Source organism: Eretmochelys imbricata, chromosome 19 (assembly GCF_965152235.1).
Source record: "Eretmochelys imbricata isolate rEreImb1 chromosome 19, rEreImb1.hap1, whole genome shotgun sequence".
Classification (NCBI taxonomy): domain Eukaryota; kingdom Metazoa; phylum Chordata; order Testudines; family Cheloniidae; genus Eretmochelys; species Eretmochelys imbricata.
In genome coordinates this window covers 18978710-19000633 of record NC_135590.1, presented here as the reverse complement: position 1 = coordinate 19000633, position 21924 = coordinate 18978710, and the positions used below count along the sequence as shown (strand labels likewise).

General features: G+C 59.8%; 1 protein-coding gene across 4 annotated transcripts in view; it reads left to right on the top strand.

The window, feature by feature from the left end:
• EYA3 (EYA transcriptional coactivator and phosphatase 3) overlaps positions 1-6122 on the top strand; it is a 128121-nt gene extending 121999 nt beyond the window's left edge. For all 4 annotated transcript variants that reach the window (XM_077838119.1, XM_077838117.1, XM_077838118.1 and 1 more), the window contains one exon: positions 2244-6122. In XM_077838119.1, the coding sequence (XP_077694245.1) occupies positions 2244-2324 (81 nt within the window). In that variant the 3' untranslated portion in view covers positions 2325-6122. The remainder of the gene's footprint in view (positions 1-2243) is intronic.
• Positions 6123-21924: the final 15802 nt, after the last annotated feature.

Here is a 21924-nt window from a genome sequence, read left to right as displayed (position 1 = left end):
TCTTCTTCAGTGGTCTCAAGGACTACTTCCCTTTCTGTCGATCCCCAGGATCATATCCAAGATCAGATGGGACCAAGCTATGGTCATAATGATAGCCTCTTCCTGGCTGAGGCAAGTTTGGCTGTCAGGTCTCCTGCAGACATCTCCATTAATACACCTTTCCACCTACCTGGACATGCAGTTGCAGAACCAGGGGCTGGTATTGCACCTGGACCTGTAGTTGCTGCATCTGATGGCCTGGATGTTGGAAGGTTCAACAGGACTGATGGAGACTGCTCCCTGCAGGTCCAGGAGACCCTTCTGCAGAGTCAGAAACCCTCCTGTGGGAAGACTTGCTCCTCGAAGTGGAAAAGATTTTCCATGTAGACAACTCAAAATGATGTAAACCCAGCTAAGGCCCTGATACCAAAAATTCTGGACTACATACTGGTCCTTGAAGCAGGAAGGACTAGGCCTTAGCTCCCTTAAAGGCCATCTGGCAGTAGTATCAGTGTGCCACACTCCAATGCAGTTACACTGTTTTTTCACACCAGACAGAGTCAAGATTTCTCAAGGGCCTTCTCCAGACCTGCCTCCAGTAAGAGACCCTACTCTCACATGGAAGGTTCATGTGGTTCTCCTATATTTCATGGAGCCCCCCTGAGAATAATTAGCAGAATGCTCACTGTGCCATCTCACCATTGAGACTGCCTTTCTCATGGCCATCACATCAGCACAGAGTTGCTGAAGCACAAGCTCTCATGGCTGGACTGCCATGTACCTTCTTCGACAGGGAGCAGTGGTGATGAAATCACCCTGAGTTCAGAACTCCACCTGAACCAGTCTCTATCATTACCAGCCTCTTCCCGAAGCTTCATACTCTGACTGTTCCAAGAGCCTGCTTTGTTACATCAACAAGGCTAAGCCTCTCAGACCTCCTCCCTGCCTCTTTGTGGCCACATGTGATGTGTTGAAAGGCCAAGCCATCTCCTTCCTGCAAATCTCGACGGAGAGCACACAGTGCGATTCCACTTGCTATCGGTTGGCTGCTGCGCCTGCCCCTCCAAACGTCAAGGCGCGTTCCAGCAGGAACTGGCAACACCTCTGGCCTGCTGCAGAGCTGCACTGACCGCTGTAGGGCAGCCACGTGGAGCAACCCACTGGCCTCGGTGACGCATTTCACAGGTTCGGGACAGCAGTGCTGCAATTCAATTCCTGTTTGACTGATACAGCCAAGACTCCTCATCCCGCTATCCAGGGAGAATTACGAGGGAACTGAAGGAGGGTCATGGCTGTCCTTCCCTTTATGCCCTCGTATGGGAGCATGAGGAGGCATGGGGCACATGCACAGCCTCGATGGATGCTTCTCAAAAGACCCCAATCTGAGACCAGCGGTGCGTGCAAACCTACCGTGGGATCCGCGCTGACCACGTCATCTCAAAGAACCACAGTTGCTGGGGGGACTGTAACCCTACTTTCCTCTCCCCCAAGGCATGCTGTTTAACAGTGGGTGTACGTACAGGATGATGTGGAGCCTGACAGAGTTAACATGGTGGGAGATCCTTTAATTTGGAGAATTACTTGACTCTTGAGGGCTTGATTTCTCAGCCTTAATGTCTCCCTTGGGTGCTTCCTTTTTTGGCTGCATTTAACTTGCATTCATAGCCTGTTAGTACAATACCATCCTCATTAGATAATCGCAGAGAATGTTACCGTATTACATTGATTGGTGAGGTGCAAGGTCTCTGAAATGAGTGAGGACTCCATTCCTAACAGTCGTTAGATCACTAGATTGCTCCTGGTTATCCCCTCTCAGTTTTATAAATTAGACTAACAGTGGGTATTGACAGTTTGGTTAAGCAAGCTGTTCAGGGTTGTTCAGTCCAATCCTGCTAACTGCCAAGTGCACTAAGTCACTGTCTGTACAGTCTTTATGCAGACTTGACTCTCATGCATGTGCCATGCAGCTGCTTTCTCATCTAAGCATGCTCCTCCTGTAAACTAGGCAGCAAACTGTCCTCTGAGAGCAGCAGCCTGAGGTCAGCACCTTCTGTAATTCAGCTGACTGCAGCCTTGTTCATCCTGAACATAGAGGTGTGGGTAGCACAGGCATGAACAGGCCAGCGGAATCCTGGTGGCCCAGTGTATGCTAGGGCCTGTCAGCTTTGGGACTGCATTGTCAAACTCGACCTATGCACTTTGATGTGACTATGTGGAGATGGATAGCCGTTCTGTAACCGTGTTTTTGTAACTCTCTGTTGCAGCACAACATGCCCTTCTGGAGGATCACAAACCATGCAGACCTTGTGTCCCTTCACCAGGCCCTCGAGTTAGACTTCCTGTAAGAAGCTGAGAGGAGCAAATGTAGCTCCTTTCAAGCCCCTCTCCAGGAGGGGCAGAAATCTTGTCTGTCTGGGAGCTTTCTTTTCACCTTGATGAAGAAATGTAGCTAATGCAAACTGTACAGTAGGAGGTGACATCCGGTCACTTCCTCAGGAGCACGGGTACTGCCAGGTACAAAGGGGTTTACCCAAAGCAGCAGACACAGTATAGCTGCAGTCTTTAATTGTTCTCTGTTTTCTAAAGAAGGGAATGACTGGGGCTAAGGAGCTCTAGCTGGTAATCGCCAGAGATTCACTGTGCTTATCCTTGTGGTAATATAATAGCAACAGATTTTGTAAGATCCCTCTCCCATTCTAACCAACTTAGTTATAGAACCCACAGTGAATGTATAGACATTATTTTTATAGAAAAGAGTCCAGCATCTGGGGCAGGGTTGAATTTTCCCCGTCTTGCAAGGCCAAAAAGTCTGTTAATTTTGAAATATTAATGAAAATGTCAAAAATACCTCTGTCACTGTGAAAATGAGCCCCGCCCCATCTGTTCAGAGAAGTTAATTTAGAGCCGTTTCTTTAGATTTTGTTCCAAGACAGCTTCACTGCATAGTAACGAGGAAGAAGGGCATGTATCCAGGACTTGTAGTTCCCCCTATAGGAAAAGGTCTGCTTTCCTAGTGAACGCTTGCATCTCTATTCAGTCACCGCAGACCCCTTCCCCTGGGCCCTATCTCCCAGCTAAGAATTACCAAATTCTAGCCTCGCCAATGGCCAGTGATCTGAACTACAGAGTGATGGGCACTATAGGAACATGTGCTGTATTTCATTCAGCACTGCTGATGTGATGGGAGGTTCTTCACTTGGCCACCAGTGATTTGAGGCACAATTATCCTCATAAATTGTATTAGGAAAGGAAATGTCAATGAGCTTTCTGGGCTGTTTCTCCCAGTTCTGTCTGGGTCCAGTAAGTTCCTGTTGGCAGAATCAGGTTCAGTTGCTTGGATTCCTCTTCCCACTACACTACAGACCCCGTTACACCCGACAAAAATCCCTTTGTCAGTGGAATTCTGTTTTCTAGGACAACTGAGACCCAGAGCCACTAGCAATGAGTGGAGACACCCGACCCCCTTCCCCACTGCACCCAGACATGGATTGTAGCTACATTGGCCTTTCTGCTAGGGCGTAAGTGACAGCAGCTCCCAGTGAGAAGACCTGTATCTTAGCACCACCCTGCTCGGTACTGGCCATGTGTTAGACCTTGGAGATTGCCAGAGGGCAGTTCCAGTGTTAGCTGCAGGGCTTTGTTGTGCATAGCTCTCCGCATCCCATGTGAAACACTTCTGCCTCTTTCCTAAGCATGTGCCATGGTAGCACCTGAACATGTGCACTGGGAGGTTCCTGTGTACAGTGTAGGAGCCTCTCATGTCCAGCAGCAGCACGTCCTCTCTGCTGTTCGTGCTCAGCTGGGTTACGAAAGGTTTGATGTACCCGAAGGATCCCATCTTTAGACATCCTGAGCTCCCGAGACAGCCCTTGATCTGTGATCTGGAACCTGTAGAGGGGATGGTCTGGGAAGCTCAGCACTTCACTCCAAAGAGCTACACACTGAGAGGGACATTGAGCTGCTGCATGTTTTGGCCACAGCTACCAAAGTGCCTGACCTACTCCCCCATCGCAGCAAGCTCATGCATTTCTAAGGAAATCCACTGGCAGTGAGCCCTGTCTGTGCCAGAGACAGTCTGAGAATTTGGCGTTATGGCTAGCACCAGCTCAGCTGCACGGGTGTAGGCAGTGCTGGAGCCTGCTGGCTGCTGCCACTGTTCTAAGCACTGTCAGCTCTGAACCTTGGGACAGCTGGATGGGTTTGCTAATCTAGGCAGAGCCGGAGTGGTGAGAACTGGGGAAGCATAGGGGTCTCTGGATTTCAGGTGTATTTATATCTTTGACCTCCTTGATAAAACAACAAATAAGGAATGTTGTCTCCTCCCGACGGCCAAAGGGAGCCCTGGCACTAGGAGCCTGCCTTTCTTGTTCTATCCACTCACTAGGCACTAGTTTTGCACTCTGACCTTAAACTGATATACTCCAGAGCTGGGTGCATTTGTAGATGACTCCCCAAGAAACTTCTTCCATGTGTTTAGTGGCATGTACATAGAAACCATTCAGTCTGGGAAGCAACTTCCCTGGTAGAGAATCTGTGATGCCAGTTTCAACAGTGAGTAGTTACTTAATGGCTCATTATATGGGAATTGTCCTAATGTCTGGAACTACATCTGTATTTGTAACTACTGCTCTGTTCCCTGCATTGGTGGCCGGAGGGAGGCTGCCTGGTCATGTAGTGTTCAGACACAGCAGTGTGTCTCGCTCATGTTGCTGCCATTACCCCAGTGAGGTTTACACACTGGCATTGGGAGGAGACCCCATTGTCTCTGCTCTCCCTAACATGTTGTGTGCTGGGGGAGAAGGACGTGGGGCAGGGAAGGCATGCACTGTATATGGAGGTGCCCGTGTGTTTGGAGACGCTAGAGGAGTGCGGTGAGGGATGTCCTATATGTGACAGGAGGTACTGGAGTTGCCTTGTTCTCAGCTCCTTAAAGCACCTATTTGTAAAATAAAGCCCATAGAAGGGTTAGCTACTACATTAACCACTGAGAGTGGGGAGCAGCCAGCAGGAAATTAACCACGTGAAAATGCATAGTTTCCAAAGACACAGATGCTGTGTGCGTCTGAAGATGAGAAAGTCTACTTTGGATGATCAAAGGAGAATCCGTTCTGGTTTCCATAAGCATCTCTTGCTGGTGAGGGTCACTAGCCAGAAGCTCTTTTGTAAACATGCTTGAGGCACTTTGTCCTGTGAAACTGAGCCTGTTTGGAACACGTCTCTCATGCTTCAGTGAGCTTAATTTGGGATTTGAAATCTGTGCCTTAACCTCGGGACCCCCCCTCCCCCCCTTCAGTCACTGTACAATGTAGAACTGCAGGGGAGCCCTGCCTTGGGGGGATGCTCCGGTGCTTGCAGTGAGTGTAAAAGCCAAGGTGCTGAGCAGTCAGATAGCTGGCAGGCTTTGCTTTGTGTTTGTTTACTTCAGATTATTTTAAGGAACCTTTAAGACCTCAGCAAAATTTAGGCTGAGTGTGAAACTATTGCAGCCATTGACCTTTCCTAGCGATATTTATACGATGTCCCCTCCAACGTATGTAAAATACTTTTCTACCAGGAGGTTGATGGTACATTTCTGTGTTACATTAATAAAGGTTAACCTGGCTGTTTTATTCTTTCCTCGGCTGGCTGCATTTGTGAGACTTGTCCCTTCTCTAATGAGCTGGCAGGCGTGGGATTCTCTTCAGAAGAGGATTGTTTGAAAACCATTTCTGCTGCCTGCTGCTTTGTTGCTTTTTGATTATTTTCAATTTGATTGTAATTTAACCAGCAACTTGTCAAATTCTAAAGCTGGAAAAGCTGCACAGCCCTAAAATGCTCCCTCTGAGCATTCCTATGCCCTCCTGGCGGAGTCGGTAAAGTCTGTGTCCTCAGCTTTGCTGTAGCCCTGTTACTTTAAAAACCAGCCTGTTGACGCTTACTGGTTCCCAGTGCCCTGGCAGGGCTGCATTACCCCTTTGTACTCGAGTATATTAGCAAGCAGGTGGTTCCCCCTGGACCCGCCAGATGCCTTACACAGAACTAGGTGTTGGTTGCAGTGTATGTATATGACTGAGGGCATTAATGGCTGTGGATTCCGTGACCAGTCATGTTCTGTGTGATGGGAACTGTCCTATAAACTGGAAAAATAAAGTCTATTTTCTGTAATAATTGCTATGGTCTGTTCTCTGAAAACCTGTCACATCTCCGCCCAGCAGCAATTGTGCCCTGGCACGGATGGTGTCCCTAGCCTCTATTTGCCAGAAGCTGGGAATGGATCACTTGATCATTATCTGTTCTGTTCATTCCCTCTGGGGCGCCTGGCATTGGCCACTGTCGGAAAACAGGATACTGGGTAGATGGACCTTTGGTCTGACCCAGCATGGCCATTCTTACGTTTAGTGTAAATGGCACTAAAGCCACTCCGCTGGCTTTAAAATTCAGTGTGACAGCCCTGCAGCTGATTATGGGCAGTGGAAAATTCTGAACCCTCTCCTGGAAGGGCCATCTCTCAGGACGAATGAGGAGCATGCTCTTCATGGCTCATGCCAGACTTTTGCCTCTGTGCTGTGGCTGCCAACATGGGGTAGTTTGTGCTTGCTGCGTGGGCTGGACGGAGAACCACAAGCTCATGCTGCACCGTGGGGAGAAACATTGATCAGTTCTGTGACTTGCATGGAATTTTTTTGATTGTGTTGTTTAAATTATAAGTTTTTATTTTTAAAAATAAACCTGTTTAAAACTAAATCTGAATTTAATACAAGATCTGTTATGGCCAAAACTTATTATAATGTCTTAAACATTTAAATAAAAAATAACTGCTGAATCCATGAGCCTCTAGCAAAACCTTTGGGTTAAAAGCTGTTTTTCTATAGAAAGATGTTTCCCTCTAATTCTTTCTAACTTCTGAGGCTAAGCTTTATAAAGATGGCACGATAGGTCGGGAGCCACGTTAATGGTTTCATCCTGTGGGGGACCTGGGGATGTGCTATTGGGTGCAAAAGACTGTCATCACAGGCAATGGGACCCGGCCTCTGACGCTAGGAGACACCATCATGTATCTCGTCAGGATCATCCATTGAGCCCACCTCGGGGTGGGGGTCTCATACTCCTATTTTATAGCTTGTCCCTACATGAGTCCTGAGATGGTCTCAGTTCTCAAATTATGAATGGTTTCAGAGTAACAGCCGTGTTAGTCTGTATTCGCAGAAAGAAAAGGAGTACTTGTGGCACCTTAGAGACTAACGAATTTATTTGAGCATGAGCTTTCGTGAGCTACAGCTCACTTCATCAGATGCATACCGTGGAAACTGCAGCAGACTCTATATATACACAGAGAATATGAAACAATACCTCCTCCCACCCCACTGTCCTGCTGGTAATAGCTTATCTAAAAGCCATTTCCAGCACAAATCCAGGTTTTCTCACCCTCCACCCCCCCACACAAATTCACTCTCCTGCTGGTGATAGCCCATCCAAAGTGACAACTCTTTACACAATGTGCATGATAATTTCATGATGATTTCAACAATTTCCATCCCACCACCAACCTCAGCCTGGTCCAGTCCACACAAGAGATACACTTCCTGGACACTACAGTGCTAATAAACAATGGTCACATAAACACCACCCTATGCCGGAAACCTACTGACCGCTATTCCTACCTGCATGCCTCCAGCTTTCACCCTGACCATACCACACGATCCATCGTCTACAGCCAAGCTCTGCGATACAACCGCATTTGCTCCAACCCCTCAGACAGAGACAAACACCTACAAGATCTCTGTCAAGCTTTCTTACAACTACAATACCCACCTGCGGAAGTAAAGAAACAGATTGATAGAGCCAGAAGAGTTCCCAGAAGTTACCTACTACAGGACAGGCCTAACAAAGAAAATAACAGAACGCCACTAGCCGTCACCTTCAGCCCCCAACTAAAACCCCTCCAACGCATTATTAAGGATCTACAACCTATCCTAAAGGATGACCCAACACTCTCACAAATCTTGGGAGACAGGCCAGTCCTTGCCTACAGACAGCCCCGCAACCTGAAGCAAATACTCACCAACAACCACATACCACACAACAGAACCACTAACCCAGGAACTTATCCTTGCAACAAAGCCCGTTGCCAATTGTGCCCACATATCTATTCAGGGGACACCATCACAGGGCCTAATAACATCAGCCACACTATCAGAGGCTCGTTCACCTGCACATCCACCAATGTGATTTATGCCATCATGTGCCAGCAATGCCCCTCTGCCATGTACATTGGTCAAACTGGACAGTCTCTACGTAAAAGAATAAATGGACACAAATCAGATGTCAAGAATTATAACATTCATAAACCAGTCGGAGAACACTTCAATCTCTCTGGTCACGCAATCACAGACATGAAGGTCGCTATCTTAAAACAAAAAAACTTCAAATCCAGACTCCAGCGAGAAACTGCTGAATTGGAATTCATTTGCAAATTGGATACTATTAATTTAGGCTTAAATAGAGACTGGGAGTGGCTAAGTCATTATGCAAGGTAGCCTATTTCCTCTTGTTTTTTCCTACCCCCCCCCCCGATGTTCTGGTTTAACTTGGATTTAAACTTGGAGAGTGGCCAGTTTGGATGAGCTATTACCAGCAGGAGAGTGAGTTTGTGTGTGTATGGGGGTGGGTTTTTGGAGGGGGGTGAGGGAGTGAGAGAACCTGGATTTGTGCAGGAAATGGCCTAACTTCATTATCATGCACATTGTGTAAAGAGTTGTCACTTTGGATGGGCTATCACCAGCAGGAGAGTGAATTTGTGTGGGGGGGTGGAGGGTGAGAAAACCTGGATTTGTGCTGGAAATGGCTTTTAGATAAGCTATTACCAGCAGGACAGTGGGGTGGGAGGAGGTATTGTTTCATATTCTCTGTGTATATATAGAGTCTGCTGCAGTTTCCACGGTATGCATCTGATGAAGTGAGCTGTAGCTCACGAAAGCTCATGCTCAAATAAATTCGTTAGTCTCTAAGGTGCCACAAGTACTCCTTTTCTTTCTGCAAATTATGAATATTTATGACTCCACCTGCCATGGAAACTTATTCTCGAGCTCATGAAAAAAGTGATCTGCCCAGTAACTCCCAGCCCTTGCTTCTGGCTGGGGCTGGGCAGTTCCAGTAAATGGCCTTGCTCTGTCCCCTTGCATGTGCGCACAGACATCCACTAACTTTTGAACTGCCTCCCTCTCTGTCTCTAAACAAGTACAATACTGCAGTGCAACAGGCCTGTGAGTTACACAAGCAGAAGTCTTGGATTGCTGTTAGTTCTTCTTTTTCTGGGGGGGGGAGGCAGGGAAGTTATGTAAGGGGGAGAAGGAGCAGATTGTGCAACCGAAAAGGAGCAACACCAGTATCAAAACGGCACTGGGAAGAAGGGACAACGTTCTTCAGAGTGCAGCCTTAGTGCTAATTTCAACACCTGGAAACGGCAGGGAAATATCCACCATGGCTGCAGGTCATAAAAAGGACCCTATTGGAATATTTTCGAGAGATTCCTGTACCTCTGGATAAAAATGGAACAAGTGCTGAATGCAAACAATGTACCAAAAAGATGCAAGGCACACCAATTTTGGTACATTAACTTCTGGCCCCATAATCTGTTTTTAACTAGCATAATTTCAACAGGTTTTGGATTATATCAGAATGGCCTTTTTGCTTTACTCTGTCTGGTTCTCTTGCACCTGTTTATAACATGCTTTCTTTATTGAAAATAACTTGACCTGCTTTCCCTGTAAATTCCAAAGGCGGCAAAAGTTTTAGACTAATTATCAGAACATCTGAAATAATCAGTTTAATTCACTGACCACAGTTAATCCCCTCTCTCTGATAAATCATTGTTATAAATGTGAAATGTGTTTTACATACATGTCTTATCAAAACATAACTTTTAAGGTAGCTTTGTTTAATAAAAATAAATTTTATTGTTTTGTTTGTTTAAATTCCAGTTACCACCCTAATGAGCAAAAAGTTATCTAGTAAATAGCAATATATCATTCACCATTTTCTAATCTACTAAAAATGTACAGTTAAGAATCTGAAAATATTAAGCTGTATATTGCTTACATAAATGTATATTGTTGTAGTGAACTCTCCAAGGTAGCAAAAGTGTTCAAAATCTCGTGTCAAGGCTCTATGTGGTTGTAAATCAACATGTTCATCTCACTTAATGAGACAGTCATTTTCTAAAGGCAGGTGCAGAAGTACAAATGGAGAAGTTGACTAAAATCAATAACTTAAATCAATCCACCCTGCTTTGCACAGGCCAGCTGGGAGCAGTACTCATCCCAGTCTAGTGTGCAGTTACCCCCTGAAGAGAGTACCACATCCCCAGCTGGGGGGGGCCTAGTCTGTCAGTTCATGATGTTTTCCCAGTCATGTGCTTTGGGCTGCAGCTACCTGGCAGTGACACAAGATGCTCCAGCCCTCTTGAGCCCTGCCTGGGGAAAAACCCCTTCTGCGTGTCTGCCTGACTCTTGCCCACCTTCTGGGGCTTTAGCAACTCTCAGTCATTCTCACAGGAGGTGAGGAAACAAATTACTCCACAGCCAAAGGCAGCACCCCATCTCTCCTGTGAATAACGGGGCAGCGCCTCCACTCCTCTCCCACACGTGGGCCTGAAGGATGGTGTGGAAATACCATGGGCCATGCAGGGTGGGTGGGGAAAGTCCCCCCAGGTGGAGGGGATGTTTCACCCGTATGGGCCATGTGGGGGAAAGGGTTCCCTCCCTTTGCCTCACAAGGCACATCTCATGTGTAGACCCGCAGCTCTATGCCCCACCTCTTGGGGTGGTGTGAGATTGGCAGGGGTGGGGATAGGGTTGAGGCTGTTGGGAAAGCTTTTGATCTGATTTCCAACCGTCCCCCATGTCACCAGATGGGTGGCTACTAGGGGTGGGCGCTCAGGGTTATCCTGTAGTGCTTGGGCATAAGGGGCAGGTGGCACTGATAAGTCGACCATCCTGGCCCCCAGCTCCCTCCCACCCCATTGTTTCAGCTGGTGCTGACCTTTCGCAGCTGGCTGGAAAGCCCTCCAGCAGCGAGAGGGTCCATCTCTGCTGCTGTTCATGAGCTCTGGGCCTTGCCCCAGGTTCCATCCCAGGGATGGGGAAGGCCTTGACGAACATGCAGGGACCACAGGGGAGACATTAGGCAGAGCATGAGGGGTGTAGGAGCCAGGGCCCCAGTCAGATCCTAGAACGTATCCTCTCTGCTCCTGGGGGGGGGTCAGGAACTAGAGCCACCCTGGCCCCAGCACAGGCCTGGCTAGGAGGAAAGGGCTAGAGGGCAGAAAGAGTTTGGCTCTGGCTAGGCCTGGAGCATCTTGTTTAGGGCAGAGGCCCTGGCCACTGAATGGCTGGTGCCCAAGGGAGATGGTACTAAACAGAGGTTTGTTGGCTGTATCTTTCTTAGAGCTGGCACAGAGAAATCACCTGCTGCCTCCTGCTGGAGTTACCTTAAACTACATCTGGACAGGTCCTGGTCTCCCCTACCACTCCCTCCCTCACTCAGCCACCTCCTACATCCTCCCCAGAGTCCAGAGCTGTCATTCCCCTTCCCGACTCACCAGCAGTGGGCTCTCCCCAATGGGCTGAGGCCAGGCAGAGCCCCACACGCCGATGCTCCTGGCCCATCACCTAAATTGCTGGGACTGCATTCTCCTTCCCTGCGGGCTGTGTGGGAATGGCCCTGGGGGACCCTGCCATCTCCACATGTGGGGTCCCTCCCAGCTTGCTGATGCATGCCCCAGGGACCTGCTCACCTGTCTTGTTCAGGAGCCCAAGTCTCTAAGGCATCTAATCCTGCTGGGAGCTGCTCTATGCAGCCTGTTAAATCCGCAATGGGAAGGATGTTTCAAGCTGAAGTTCAGTGCAGAACAGCCCTGACACAAAGCCGGCAGCCCATGAGATGTGATAAGGACAACTGTCCCCTCACCCTGAGACTGCAACTCGTTTCTCTTGTGAATGGCCTCACCGTGGAAGCCAGGTTTCCATAGGGCCTGATCCCAGTCTGCATTTACAGGCCAGCCCTGGGTCTGCACTACTGGATTCTGGCTGGTGTTCCAGGGTGCTTGGGAAGCACAAAGCATTACGGGCCCAATCCTTTTTATCACGATTGGTGCTGTACAAACAGAAGAAGCCCAGTGGTGGCCTGGCCCAGCCCAGTCCTGTGTTGGCCTGCGCTAGGCCTGGCCTAGTGGCCATTCGTCTAACAGACTGTGCTTGAAGAGCATGTAGGGCGGCTGACAGCTCGGCTCTGAGCACACTAAGAGCAGCTCCAGTCACACAGCAGCGTGGCCCCGATGGGAAGGTGCCCTGCAGCAGATTTATTGGTGCCTGGGGGGGTCATTATTTTGTTCTGAAAATTACACAAGGGCCTGTGCAGTTGGGCTTTACCAAGCTGCTGGGTACTCCGCCCAGTGCCGACACTTTCTGCTGAGAACTTCTAACAATAAATTCAGAGAGGTCAGGAGGAGGTGTCTGCAGGGCCTTGCTGACCCTGGCCAATACTGGAACATGGCCCATCCCCAATCCCCTCTTAAAGGACACTGGGCGCTCATGGAAACAGAGATGGGAAGGGCCCGTCAGCGAGAGCTGGGCCCCTTGGCCCTGCCAGGCTTGGATACACCCTTCCTGTGCAGCTGGAGGGTTCTTATCTCTCACAGGCAGGCCTGGGCCTCCTGCAGCTGCCACCTTTAACCCCTGCAATACCTAACTGGCTCTCAGCAGTTCAGCATCAGTGGGAAGGGAGTAACTGATGCTAAGCCAAGAGCAGCCAGTTGTGGTGGGATTTTGGAGCATCTTGGAAGCTGAATCAACCAGTGCAGCTCCTGACCTTAGGCAAGGCCTGCACACTCCCAGACTCCTGCCCTGGTGCTGGAGGGAAGGGAGGGGGTGGACTGAGGCCCAGGGTCCTGCAGAGCTGGCCATCCAGCCAAACCCAGTGCCAGGGCTGATACTCGCCCGCCACAAACCTCAGCCCCTCTCCTGCCCAGCTGGGGCAGCTTTAGGACTGTTACACGGAAACACACCTCTCCAGCTGGGCACCTTGGAAAGTGCCTAAAGCCCCAAGAGCCAGGCCAAGAAACGGCAGGAGGCCAGGCTCAGATGCTTCCCACAAACTGGAAACTAAGCAACTTAGCTACACCGCACTGGAAACTGCAATCAATCAGCAGCCCCGCTCCCACCAGGGACAACCACAGCCAGTGTGTGGGTCCCTGCAGGAACCAAGCGTGACAACTCCCACACCAAGCTCTTGACTTCCAGCAGCTATTTCCTAATGCTGGGAAAGCAACTCCTCACTACCCCACCGAGGAGAGCAGAGGGTCAGCCACGGCTGGGGGGGGAAGGGGCCACAATCGGGGCTGGGATTCATGCAGGAACACACCAATTATCTTTGCAACAAAGAACCAACACTGGAAAAACTTCAACATTTTAACTTTGTTTAGAAAAAGAGCAAAAGGTTTACTCAGCTCAGAGCATTCACCCCCCATCCCCCGAATTCTCCAAGCCATTCCCCTCCCCCCACCCCACCATTCTCCACACCAGGGGTTCTCAAACTTTTTTTCTGGAGACCCAGCTGAAGGAAATTGTTGTTGCCCGTGACCCAGCAGAGCTGGGGCAGAGGGCTGCGGCAGAGGGCTGCGGGGTTCAGGGTGTGGGAGGGGGCTCTGAGAGGGCTGCGGGGTTCGGGGTTTGCGAGGGGGCTCTGGGCCGGGGCAGAGGGCTGCGGGGTTCGGGGTTTGCGAGGGGGCTCTGGGCCGGGGCAGAGGGCTGCGGGGTTCGGGGTTTGCGAGGGGGCTCTGGACCGGGGCAGAGGGCTGCGGGGCTGGGGGTGTAGGAGGGGGCTCTGGGCCGGGGCAGAGGGCTGCGGGGTGTAGGATGCGACTCTGGGCCGGGGCAGAGGGCTGCGGGGTTCGGGGTTTGCGAGGGGGCTCTGGGCCGGGGCAGAGGGCTGCGGGGTTCGGGGTTTGCGAGGGGGCTCTGGGCCGGGGCAGAGGGCTGCGGGGCTCGGGGTGTAGGAGGGGGCTCTGGGCCGGGGCAGAGGGCTGCGGGGCTCGGGGTTTGCGAGGGGGCTCTGGGCCGGGGCAGAGGGCTGCGGGGCTCGGGGTGTAGGAGGGGGCTCTGGGCCGGGGCAGAGGGCTGCGGGGCTCGGGGTGTAGGAGGGGGCTCTGGGCCGGGGCAGAGGGCTGCGGGGCTCGGGGTGTGCGAGGGGGCTCTGGGCCGGGGCAGAGGGCTGCGGGGCTCGGGGTGTGCGAGGGGGCTCTGGGCCGGGGCAGAGGGCTGCGGGGCTCGGGGTGTGCGAGGGGGCTCTGGGCCGGGGCAGAGGGCTGCGGGGTTCGGGGTTTCCGAGGGGGCTCTGGGCCGGGGCAGAGGGCTGCGGGGCTCGGGGTTTGCGAGGGGGCTCTGGGCCGGGGCAGAGGGGCTGCGGGTCTCGGGGTGTAGGAGGGGGCTCTGGGCCGGGGCAGACGGCTGCGGGGCTCGGGGTTTGCGAGGGGGCTCTGGGCCGGGGCAGAGGGGCTGCGGGTCTCGGGGTGTAGGAGGGGGCTCTGGGCCGGGGCAGACGGCTGCGGGGCTCGGGGTTTGCGAGGGGGCTCTGGGCCGGGGCAGAGGGGCTGCGGGTCTCGGGGTGTAGGAGGGGGCTCTGGGCCGGGGCAGACGGCTGCGGGGTTCGGGGTTTGCGAGGGGGCTCTGGGCCGGGGCAGAGGGCTGCGGGGCTCAGGGTGTGCGAGGGGGCTCTGGGCCGGGGCAGAGGGCTGCGGGGTTCGGGGTTTGCGAGGGGGCTCTGGGCCGGGGCAGAGGGCTGCGGGGTTCGGGGTGTGCGAGGGGGCTCTGGGCCGGGGCAGAGGGCTGCGGGGCTCGGGGTTTGCGAGGGGGCTCTGGGCCGGGGCAGAGGGCCGCGGGGCTCGGGGTGTAGGAGGGGGCTCTGGGCCGGGTCAGAGGGCTGCGGGGTTCGGGGTTTGCGAGGGGCTCTGGGCCGGGGCAGAGGGCTGCGGGGTTCGGGGTTTGCGAGGGGGCTCTGGGCCGGGGCAGAGGGCTGCGGGGCTCGGGGTGTAGGAGGGGGCTCTGGGCCGGGGCAGAGGGCTGCGGGGCTCGGGGTTTGCGAGGGGGCTCTGGGCCGGGGCAGAGGGCTGCACGCTTCGGGGTTTGCGAGGGGGCTCTGGGCCGGGGCAGAGGGCTGCGGGGTTCGGGGTTTGCGAGGGGGCTCTGGGCCGGGGCAGAGGGCTGCGGGGTTCGGGGTTTGCGAGGGGGCTCTGGGCCGGGGCAGAGGGCTGCGGGGCTCGGGGTGTAGGAGGGGGCTCTGGGCCGGGGCAGAGGGCTGCGGGGCTCGGGGTGCAGGAGGGGGCTCTGGGCCGGGGCAGAGGGCTGCGGGGCTCGGGGTGTAGGAGGGGGCTCTGGGCCGGGGCAGAGGGCTGCGGGGCTCGGGGTGTGCGAGGGGGCTCTGGGCCGGGGCAGAGGGCTGCGGGGCTCGGGGTGTGCGAGGGGGCTCTGGGCCGGGGCAGAGGGCTGCGGGGCTCGGGGTGTGCGAGGGGGCTCTGGGCCGGGGCAGAGGGCTGCGGGGTTCGGGGTTTCCGAGGGGGCTCTGGGCCGGGGCAGAGGGCTGCGGGGCTCGGGGTTTGCGAGGGGGCTCTGGGCCGGGGCAGAGGGGCTGCGGGTCTCGGGGTGTAGGAGGGGGCTCTGGGCCGGGGCAGACGGCTGCGGGGCTCGGGGTTTGCGAGGGGGCTCTGGGCCGGGGCAGAGGGGCTGCGGGTCTCGGGGTGTAGGAGGGGGCTCTGGGCCGGGGCAGACGGCTGCGGGGCTCGGGGTTTGCGAGGGGGCTCTGGGCCGGGGCAGAGGGGCTGCGGGTCTCGGGGTGTAGGAGGGGGCTCTGGGCCGGGGCAGACGGCTGCGGGGTTCGGGGTTTGCGAGGGGGCTCTGGGCCGGGGCAGAGGGCTGCGGGGCTCAGGGTGTGCGAGGGGGCTCTGGGCCGGGGCAGAGGGCTGCGGGGTTCGGGGTTTGCGAGGGGGCTCTGGGCCGGGGCAGAGGGCTGCGGGGTTCGGGGTTTGCGAGGGGGCTCTGGGCCGGGGCAGAGGGCTGCGGGGCTCGGGGTTTGCGAGGGGGCTCTGGGCCGGGGCAGAGGGCTGCGGGGCTCGGGGTGTAGGAGGGGGCTCTGGGCCGGGTCAGAGGGCTGCGGGGTTCGGGGTTTGCGAGGGGCTCTGGGCCGGGGCAGAGGGCTGCGGGGTTCGGGGTTTGCGAGGGGGCTCTGGACCGGGGCAGAGGGCTGCGGGGCTGGGGGTGTAGGAGGGGGCTCTGGGCCGGGGCAGAGGGCTGCGGGGCTCGGGGTGTAGGATGGGGCTCTGGGACGGGGCAGAGGGCTGCGGGTCTCGGGGTGTGCGAGGGGGCTCTGGGCCGGGGCAGAGGGCTGCGGGGTTCGGGGTTTGCGAGGGGGCTCTGGGCCGGGGCAGAGGGCTGCGGGGCTCGGGGTGTAGGAGGGGGCTCTGGGCCGGGGCAGAGGGCTGCGGGGTTCGAGGTTTCCGAGGGGGCTCTGGGCCGGGGCAGAGGGCTGCGGGGTTCGGGGTGTAGGAGGGGGCTCTGGGCCGGGGCAGAGGGCTGCGGGGTTCGGGGTTTGCGAGGGGGCTCTGGGCCGGGGCAGAGGGCTGCGGGGCTCGGGGTTTGCGAGGGGGCTCTGGGCCGGGGCAGAGGGCTGCGGGGCTCGGGGTGTAGGAGGGGGCTCTGGGCCGGGGCAGAGGGCTGCGGGGTTCGGGGTTTGCGAGGGGGCTCTGGGCCGGGGCAGAGGGCTGCGGGGCGTGCGAGGGGGCTCTGGGCCGGGGCAGAGGGCTGCGGGGTTCGGGGTTTGCGAGGGGGCTCTGGGCCGGGGCAGAGGGCTGCGGGGTTCGGGGTTTGCGAGGGGGCTCTGGGCCGGGGCAGAGGGCTGCGGGGTTCGGGGTTTGCGAAGGGGCTCTGGGCCGGGGCAGAGGGCTGCGGGGCTCGGGGTGTGCGAGGGGGCTCTGGGCCAGGGCAGAGGGCTGCGGGGCTCGGGGTGTGCGAGGGGGCTCTGGGCCAGGGCAGAGGGCTGCGGGGCTCGGGGTGTGCGAGGGGGCTCTGGGCCGGGGCAGAGGGCTGCGGGGCTCGGGGTTTGCGAGGGGGCTCTGGGCCGGGGCAAAGGGGCTGCGGGTCTCGGGGTGTAGGAGGGGGCTCTGGGCCGGGGCAGAGGGCTGCGGGGCTCGGGGTTTGCGAGGGGGCTCTGGGCCGGGGCAAAGGGGCTGCGGGTCTCGGGGTGTAGGAGGGGGCTCTGGGCCGGGGCAGAGGGCTGCGGGGCTCGGGGTTTGCGAGGGGGCTCTGGGCCGGGGCAGAGGGCTGCGGGGCTGGGGGTGTAGGAGGGGGCTCTGGGCCGGGGCAGAGGGCTGCGGGGCTTGGGGTGTAGGAGGAGGCTCTGGGCCGGGGCAGAGGGCTGCGGGGCTCGGGGTGTGCGAGGGGGCTCTGGGCCGGGGCAGAGGGCTGCACGGTTCGGGGTTTGCGAGGGGGCTCTGGGCCGGGGCAGAGGGCTGCGGGGTTCGGGGTGTAGGAGGGGGCTCTGGGCTGCGGCAGAGGGCTGCGGGGTTCGGGGTTTGCGAGGGGGCTCTGGGCTGGGACAGAGGGCTGCGGGGTTCGGGGTTTGCGAGGGGGCTCTGGGCCGGGGCAGAGGGCTGCGGGGTTCGGGGTTTGCGAGGGGGCTCTGGGCCGGGGCAGAGGGCTGCGGGGCTCGGGTTGTAGGAGGGGGCTCTGGGCCGGGGCAGAGGGCTGCGGGGCTCGGGGTGTAGGAGGGGGCTCTGGGCCGGGGCAGAGGGCTGCGGGGTTCGGGGTGTAGGAGGGGGCTCTGGGCCGGGACAGAGGGCTGCGGGGTTCGGGGTTTGCGAGGGGGCTCTGGGCCGGGGCAGAGGGCTGTGGGGCTCGGGGTGTAGGAGGGGGCTCTGGGCCGGGGCAGAGGGCTGCGGGGTTCGGGGTTTGCGAGGGGGCTCTGGGCCGGGGCAGAGGGCTGCGGGGCTCGGGGTGTAGGAGGGGGCTCTGGGCCGGGGCAGAGGGCTGCGGGGTTCGGGGTTTGCGAGGGGGCTCTGGGCCGGGGCAGAGGGCTGCACGGTTCGGGGTTTGCGAGGGGGCTCTGGGCCGGGGCAGAGGGCTGCGGGGCTCGGGGTGTAGGAGGGGGCTCTGGGCCGGGGCAGAGGGCTGCGGGGCTCGGGGTTTGCGAGGGGGCTCTGGGCCGGGGCAGAGGGCTGCGGGGCTCGGGGTGTAGGAGGGGGCTCTGGGCCGGGGCAGAGGGCTGCGGGGCTCGGGGTGTAGGAGGGGGCTCTGGGCCGGGGCAGAGGGCTGCGGGGCTCGGGGTGTGCGAGGGGGCTCTGGGCCGGGGCAGAGGGCTGCGGGGCTCGGGGTGTGCGAGGGGGCTCTGGGCCGGGGCAGAGGGCTGCGGGGCTCGGGGTGTGCGAGGGGGCTCTGGGCCGGGGCAGAGGGCTGCGGGGTTCGGGGTTTCCGAGGGGGCTCTGGGCCGGGGCAGAGGGCTGCGGGGCTCGGGGTTTGCGAGGGGGCTCTGGGCCGGGGCAGAGGGGCTGCGGGTCTCGGGGTGTAGGAGGGGGCTCTGGGCCGGGGCAGACGGCTGCGGGGCTCGGGGTTTGCGAGGGGGCTCTGGGCCGGGGCAGAGGGGCTGCGGGTCTCGGGGTGTAGGAGGGGGCTCTGGGCCGGGGCAGACGGCTGCGGGGCTCGGGGTTTGCGAGGGGGCTCTGGGCCGGGGCAGAGGGGCTGCGGGTCTCGGGGTGTAGGAGGGGGCTCTGGGCCGGGGCAGACGGCTGCGGGGTTCGGGGTTTGCGAGGGGGCTCTGGGCCGGGGCAGAGGGCTGCGGGGCTCAGGGTGTGCGAGGGGGCTCTGGGCCGGGGCAGAGGGCTGCGGGGTTCGGGGTTTGCGAGGGGGCTCTGGGCCGGGGCAGAGGGCTGCGGGGTTCGGGGTGTGCGAGGGGGCTCTGGGCCGGGGCAGAGGGCTGCGGGGCTCGGGGTTTGCGAGGGGGCTCTGGGCCGGGGCAGAGGGCTGCGGGGCTCGGGGTGTAGGAGGGGGCTCTGGGCCGGGTCAGAGGGCTGCGGGGTTCGGGGTTTGCGAGGGGCTCTGGGCCGGGGCAGAGGGCTGCGGGGTTCGGGGTTTGCGAGGGGGCTCTGGGCCGGGGCAGAGGGCTGCGGGGCTCGGGGTGTAGGAGGGGGCTCTGGGCCGGGGCAGAGGGCTGCGGGGTTCGGGGTTTGCGAGGGGGCTCTGGGCCGGGGCAGAGGGCTGCACGGTTCGGGGTTTGCGAGGGGGCTCTGGGCCGGGGCAGAGGGCTGCGGGGCTCGGGGTGTAGGAGGGGGCTCTGGGCCGGGGCAGAGGGCTGCGGGGCTCGGGGTTTGCGAGGGGGCTCTGGGCCGGGGCAGAGGGCTGCGGGGCTCGGGGTGTAGGAGGGGGCTCTGGGCCGGGGCAGAGGGCTGCGGGGCTCGGGGTGTAGGAGGGGGCTCTGGGCCGGGGCAGAGGTCTGCGGGGCTGGGGGTGTAGGAGGAGGCTCTGGGCCGGGGCAGAGGGCTGCGGGGCTCGGGGTGTGCGAGGGGGCTCTGGGCCGGGGCAGAGGGCTGCGGGGCTCGGGGTGTGCGAGGGGGCTCTGGGCCGGGGCAGAGGGCTGCGGGGTTCGGGGTGTAGGAGGGGGCTCTGGGCTGGGGCAGAGGGCTGCGGGGTTCGGGGTTTGCGAGGGGGCTCTGGGCTGGGACAGAGGGCTGCGGGGTTCGGGGTTTGCGAGGGGGCTCTGGGCCGGGGCAGAGGGCTGCGGGGTTCGGGGTTTGCGAGGGGGCTCTGGGCCGGGGCAGAGGGCTGCGGGGCTCGGGTTGTAGGAGGGGGCTCTGGGCCGGGGCAGAGGGCTGCGGGGCTCGGGGTGTAGGAGGGGGCTCTGGGCCGGGGCAGAGGGCTGCGGGGTTCGGGGTGTAGGAGGGGGCTCTGGGCCGGGACAGAGGGCTGCGGGGTTCGGGGTTTGCGAGGGGGCTCTGGGCCGGGGCAGAGGGCTGTGGGGCTCGGGGTGTAGGAGGGGGCTCTGGGCCGGGGCAGAGGGCTGCGGGGTTCGGGGTTTGCGAGGGGGCTCTGGGCCGGGGCAGAGGGCTGCGGGGCTCGGGGTTTGCGAGGGGGCTCTGGGCCGGGGCAGAGGGGCTGCGGGTCTCGGGGTGTAGGAGGGGGCTCTGGGCCGGGGCAGACGGCTGCGGGGCTCGGGGTTTGCGAGGGGGCTCTGGGCCGGGGCAGAGGGGCTGCGGGTCTCGGGGTGTAGGAGGGGGCTCTGGGCCGGGGCAGACGGCTGCGGGGTTCGGGGTTTGCGAGGGGGCTCTGGGCCGGGGCAGAGGGCTGCGGGGCTCAGGGTGTGCGAGGGGGCTCTGGGCCGGGGCAGAGGGCTGCGGGGTTCGGGGTTTGCGAGGGGGCTCTGGGCCGGGGCAGAGGGCTGCGGGGCTCGGGGTTTGCGAGGGGGCTCTGGGCTGGGGCAGAGGGCTGCGGGGCTCGGGGTTTGCGAGGGGGCTCTGGGCCGGGGCAGAGGGCTGCGGGGTTCGGGGTTTGCGAGGGGGCTCTGGGCCGGGGCAGAGGGCTGCGGGGTTCGGGGTTTGCGAGGGGGCTCTGGACCGGGGCAGAGGGCTGCGGGGTTCGGGGTTTGCGAGGGGGCTCTGGACCGGGGCAGAGGGCTGCGGGGCTGGGGGTGTAGGAGGGGGCTCTGGGCCGGGGCAGAGGGCTGCGGGGCTCGGGGTGTAGGATGGGGCTCTGGGACGGGGCAGAGGGCTGCGGGGTTCGGGGTTTGCGAGGGGGCTCTGGGCCGGGGCAGAGGGCTGCGGGGCGTGCGAGGGGGCTCTGGGCCGGGACAGAGGGCTGCGGGGTTCGGGGTTTGTGAGGGGGCTCTGGGCCGGGGCAGAGGGCTGCGGGGTTCGGGGTTTGCGAAGGGGCTCTGGGCCGGGGCAGAGGGCTGCGGGGCTCGGGGTGTGCGAGGGGGCTCTGGGCCGGGGCAGAGGGCTGCGGGGCTCGGGGTGTAGGAGGGGGCTCTGGGCCGGGGCAGAGGGCTGCGGGGTTCGGGGTTTGCGAGGGGGCTCTGGGCCGGGGCAGAGGGCTGCGGGGTTCGCGAGGGGGCTCTGGGCCGGGACAGAGGGCTGCGGGGTTCGGGGTTTGCGAGGGGGCTCTGGGCCGGGGCAGAGGGCTGCGGGGTTCGGGGTTTGCGAGGGGGCTCTGGGCCGGGGCAGAGGGCTGCGGGGTTCGGGGTTTGCGAAGGGGCTCTGGGCCGGGGCAGAGGGCTGCGGGGCTCGGGGTGTGCGAGGGGGCTCTGGGCCAGGGCAGAGGGCTGCGGGGCTCGGGGTGTGCGAGGGGGCTCTGGGCCAGGGCAGAGGGCTGCGGGGCTCGGGGTGTGCGAGGGGGCTCTGGGCCGGGGCAAAGGGGCTGCGGGTCTCGGGGTGTAGGAGGGGGCTCTGGGCCGGGGCAGAGGGCTGCGGGGCTCGGGGTTTGCGAGGGGGCTCTGGGCCGGGGCAAAGGGGCTGCGGGTCTCGGGGTGTAGGAGGGGGCTCTGGGCCGGGGCAGAGGGCTGCGGGGCTCGGGGTTTGCGAGGGGGCTCTGGGCCGGGGCAGAGGGCTGCGGGGCTGGGGGTGTGCGAGGGGGCTCTGGGCCGGGGCAAAGGGGCTGCGGGTCTCGGGGTGTAGGAGGGGGCTCTGGGCCGGGGCAGAGGGCTGCGGGGCTCGGGGTTTGCGAGGGGGCTCTGGGCCGGGGCAGAGGGCTGCGGGGTTCGGGGTTTGCGAGGGGGCTCTGGGCCGGGGCAGACGGCTGCGGGGCTCGGGGTGTAGGAGGAGGCTCTGGGCCGGGGCAGAGGGCTGCGGGGCTCGGGGTGTGCGAGGGGGCTCTGGGCCGGGGCAGAGGGCTGCACGGTTCGGGGTTTGCGAGGGGGCTCTGGGCCGGGGCAGAG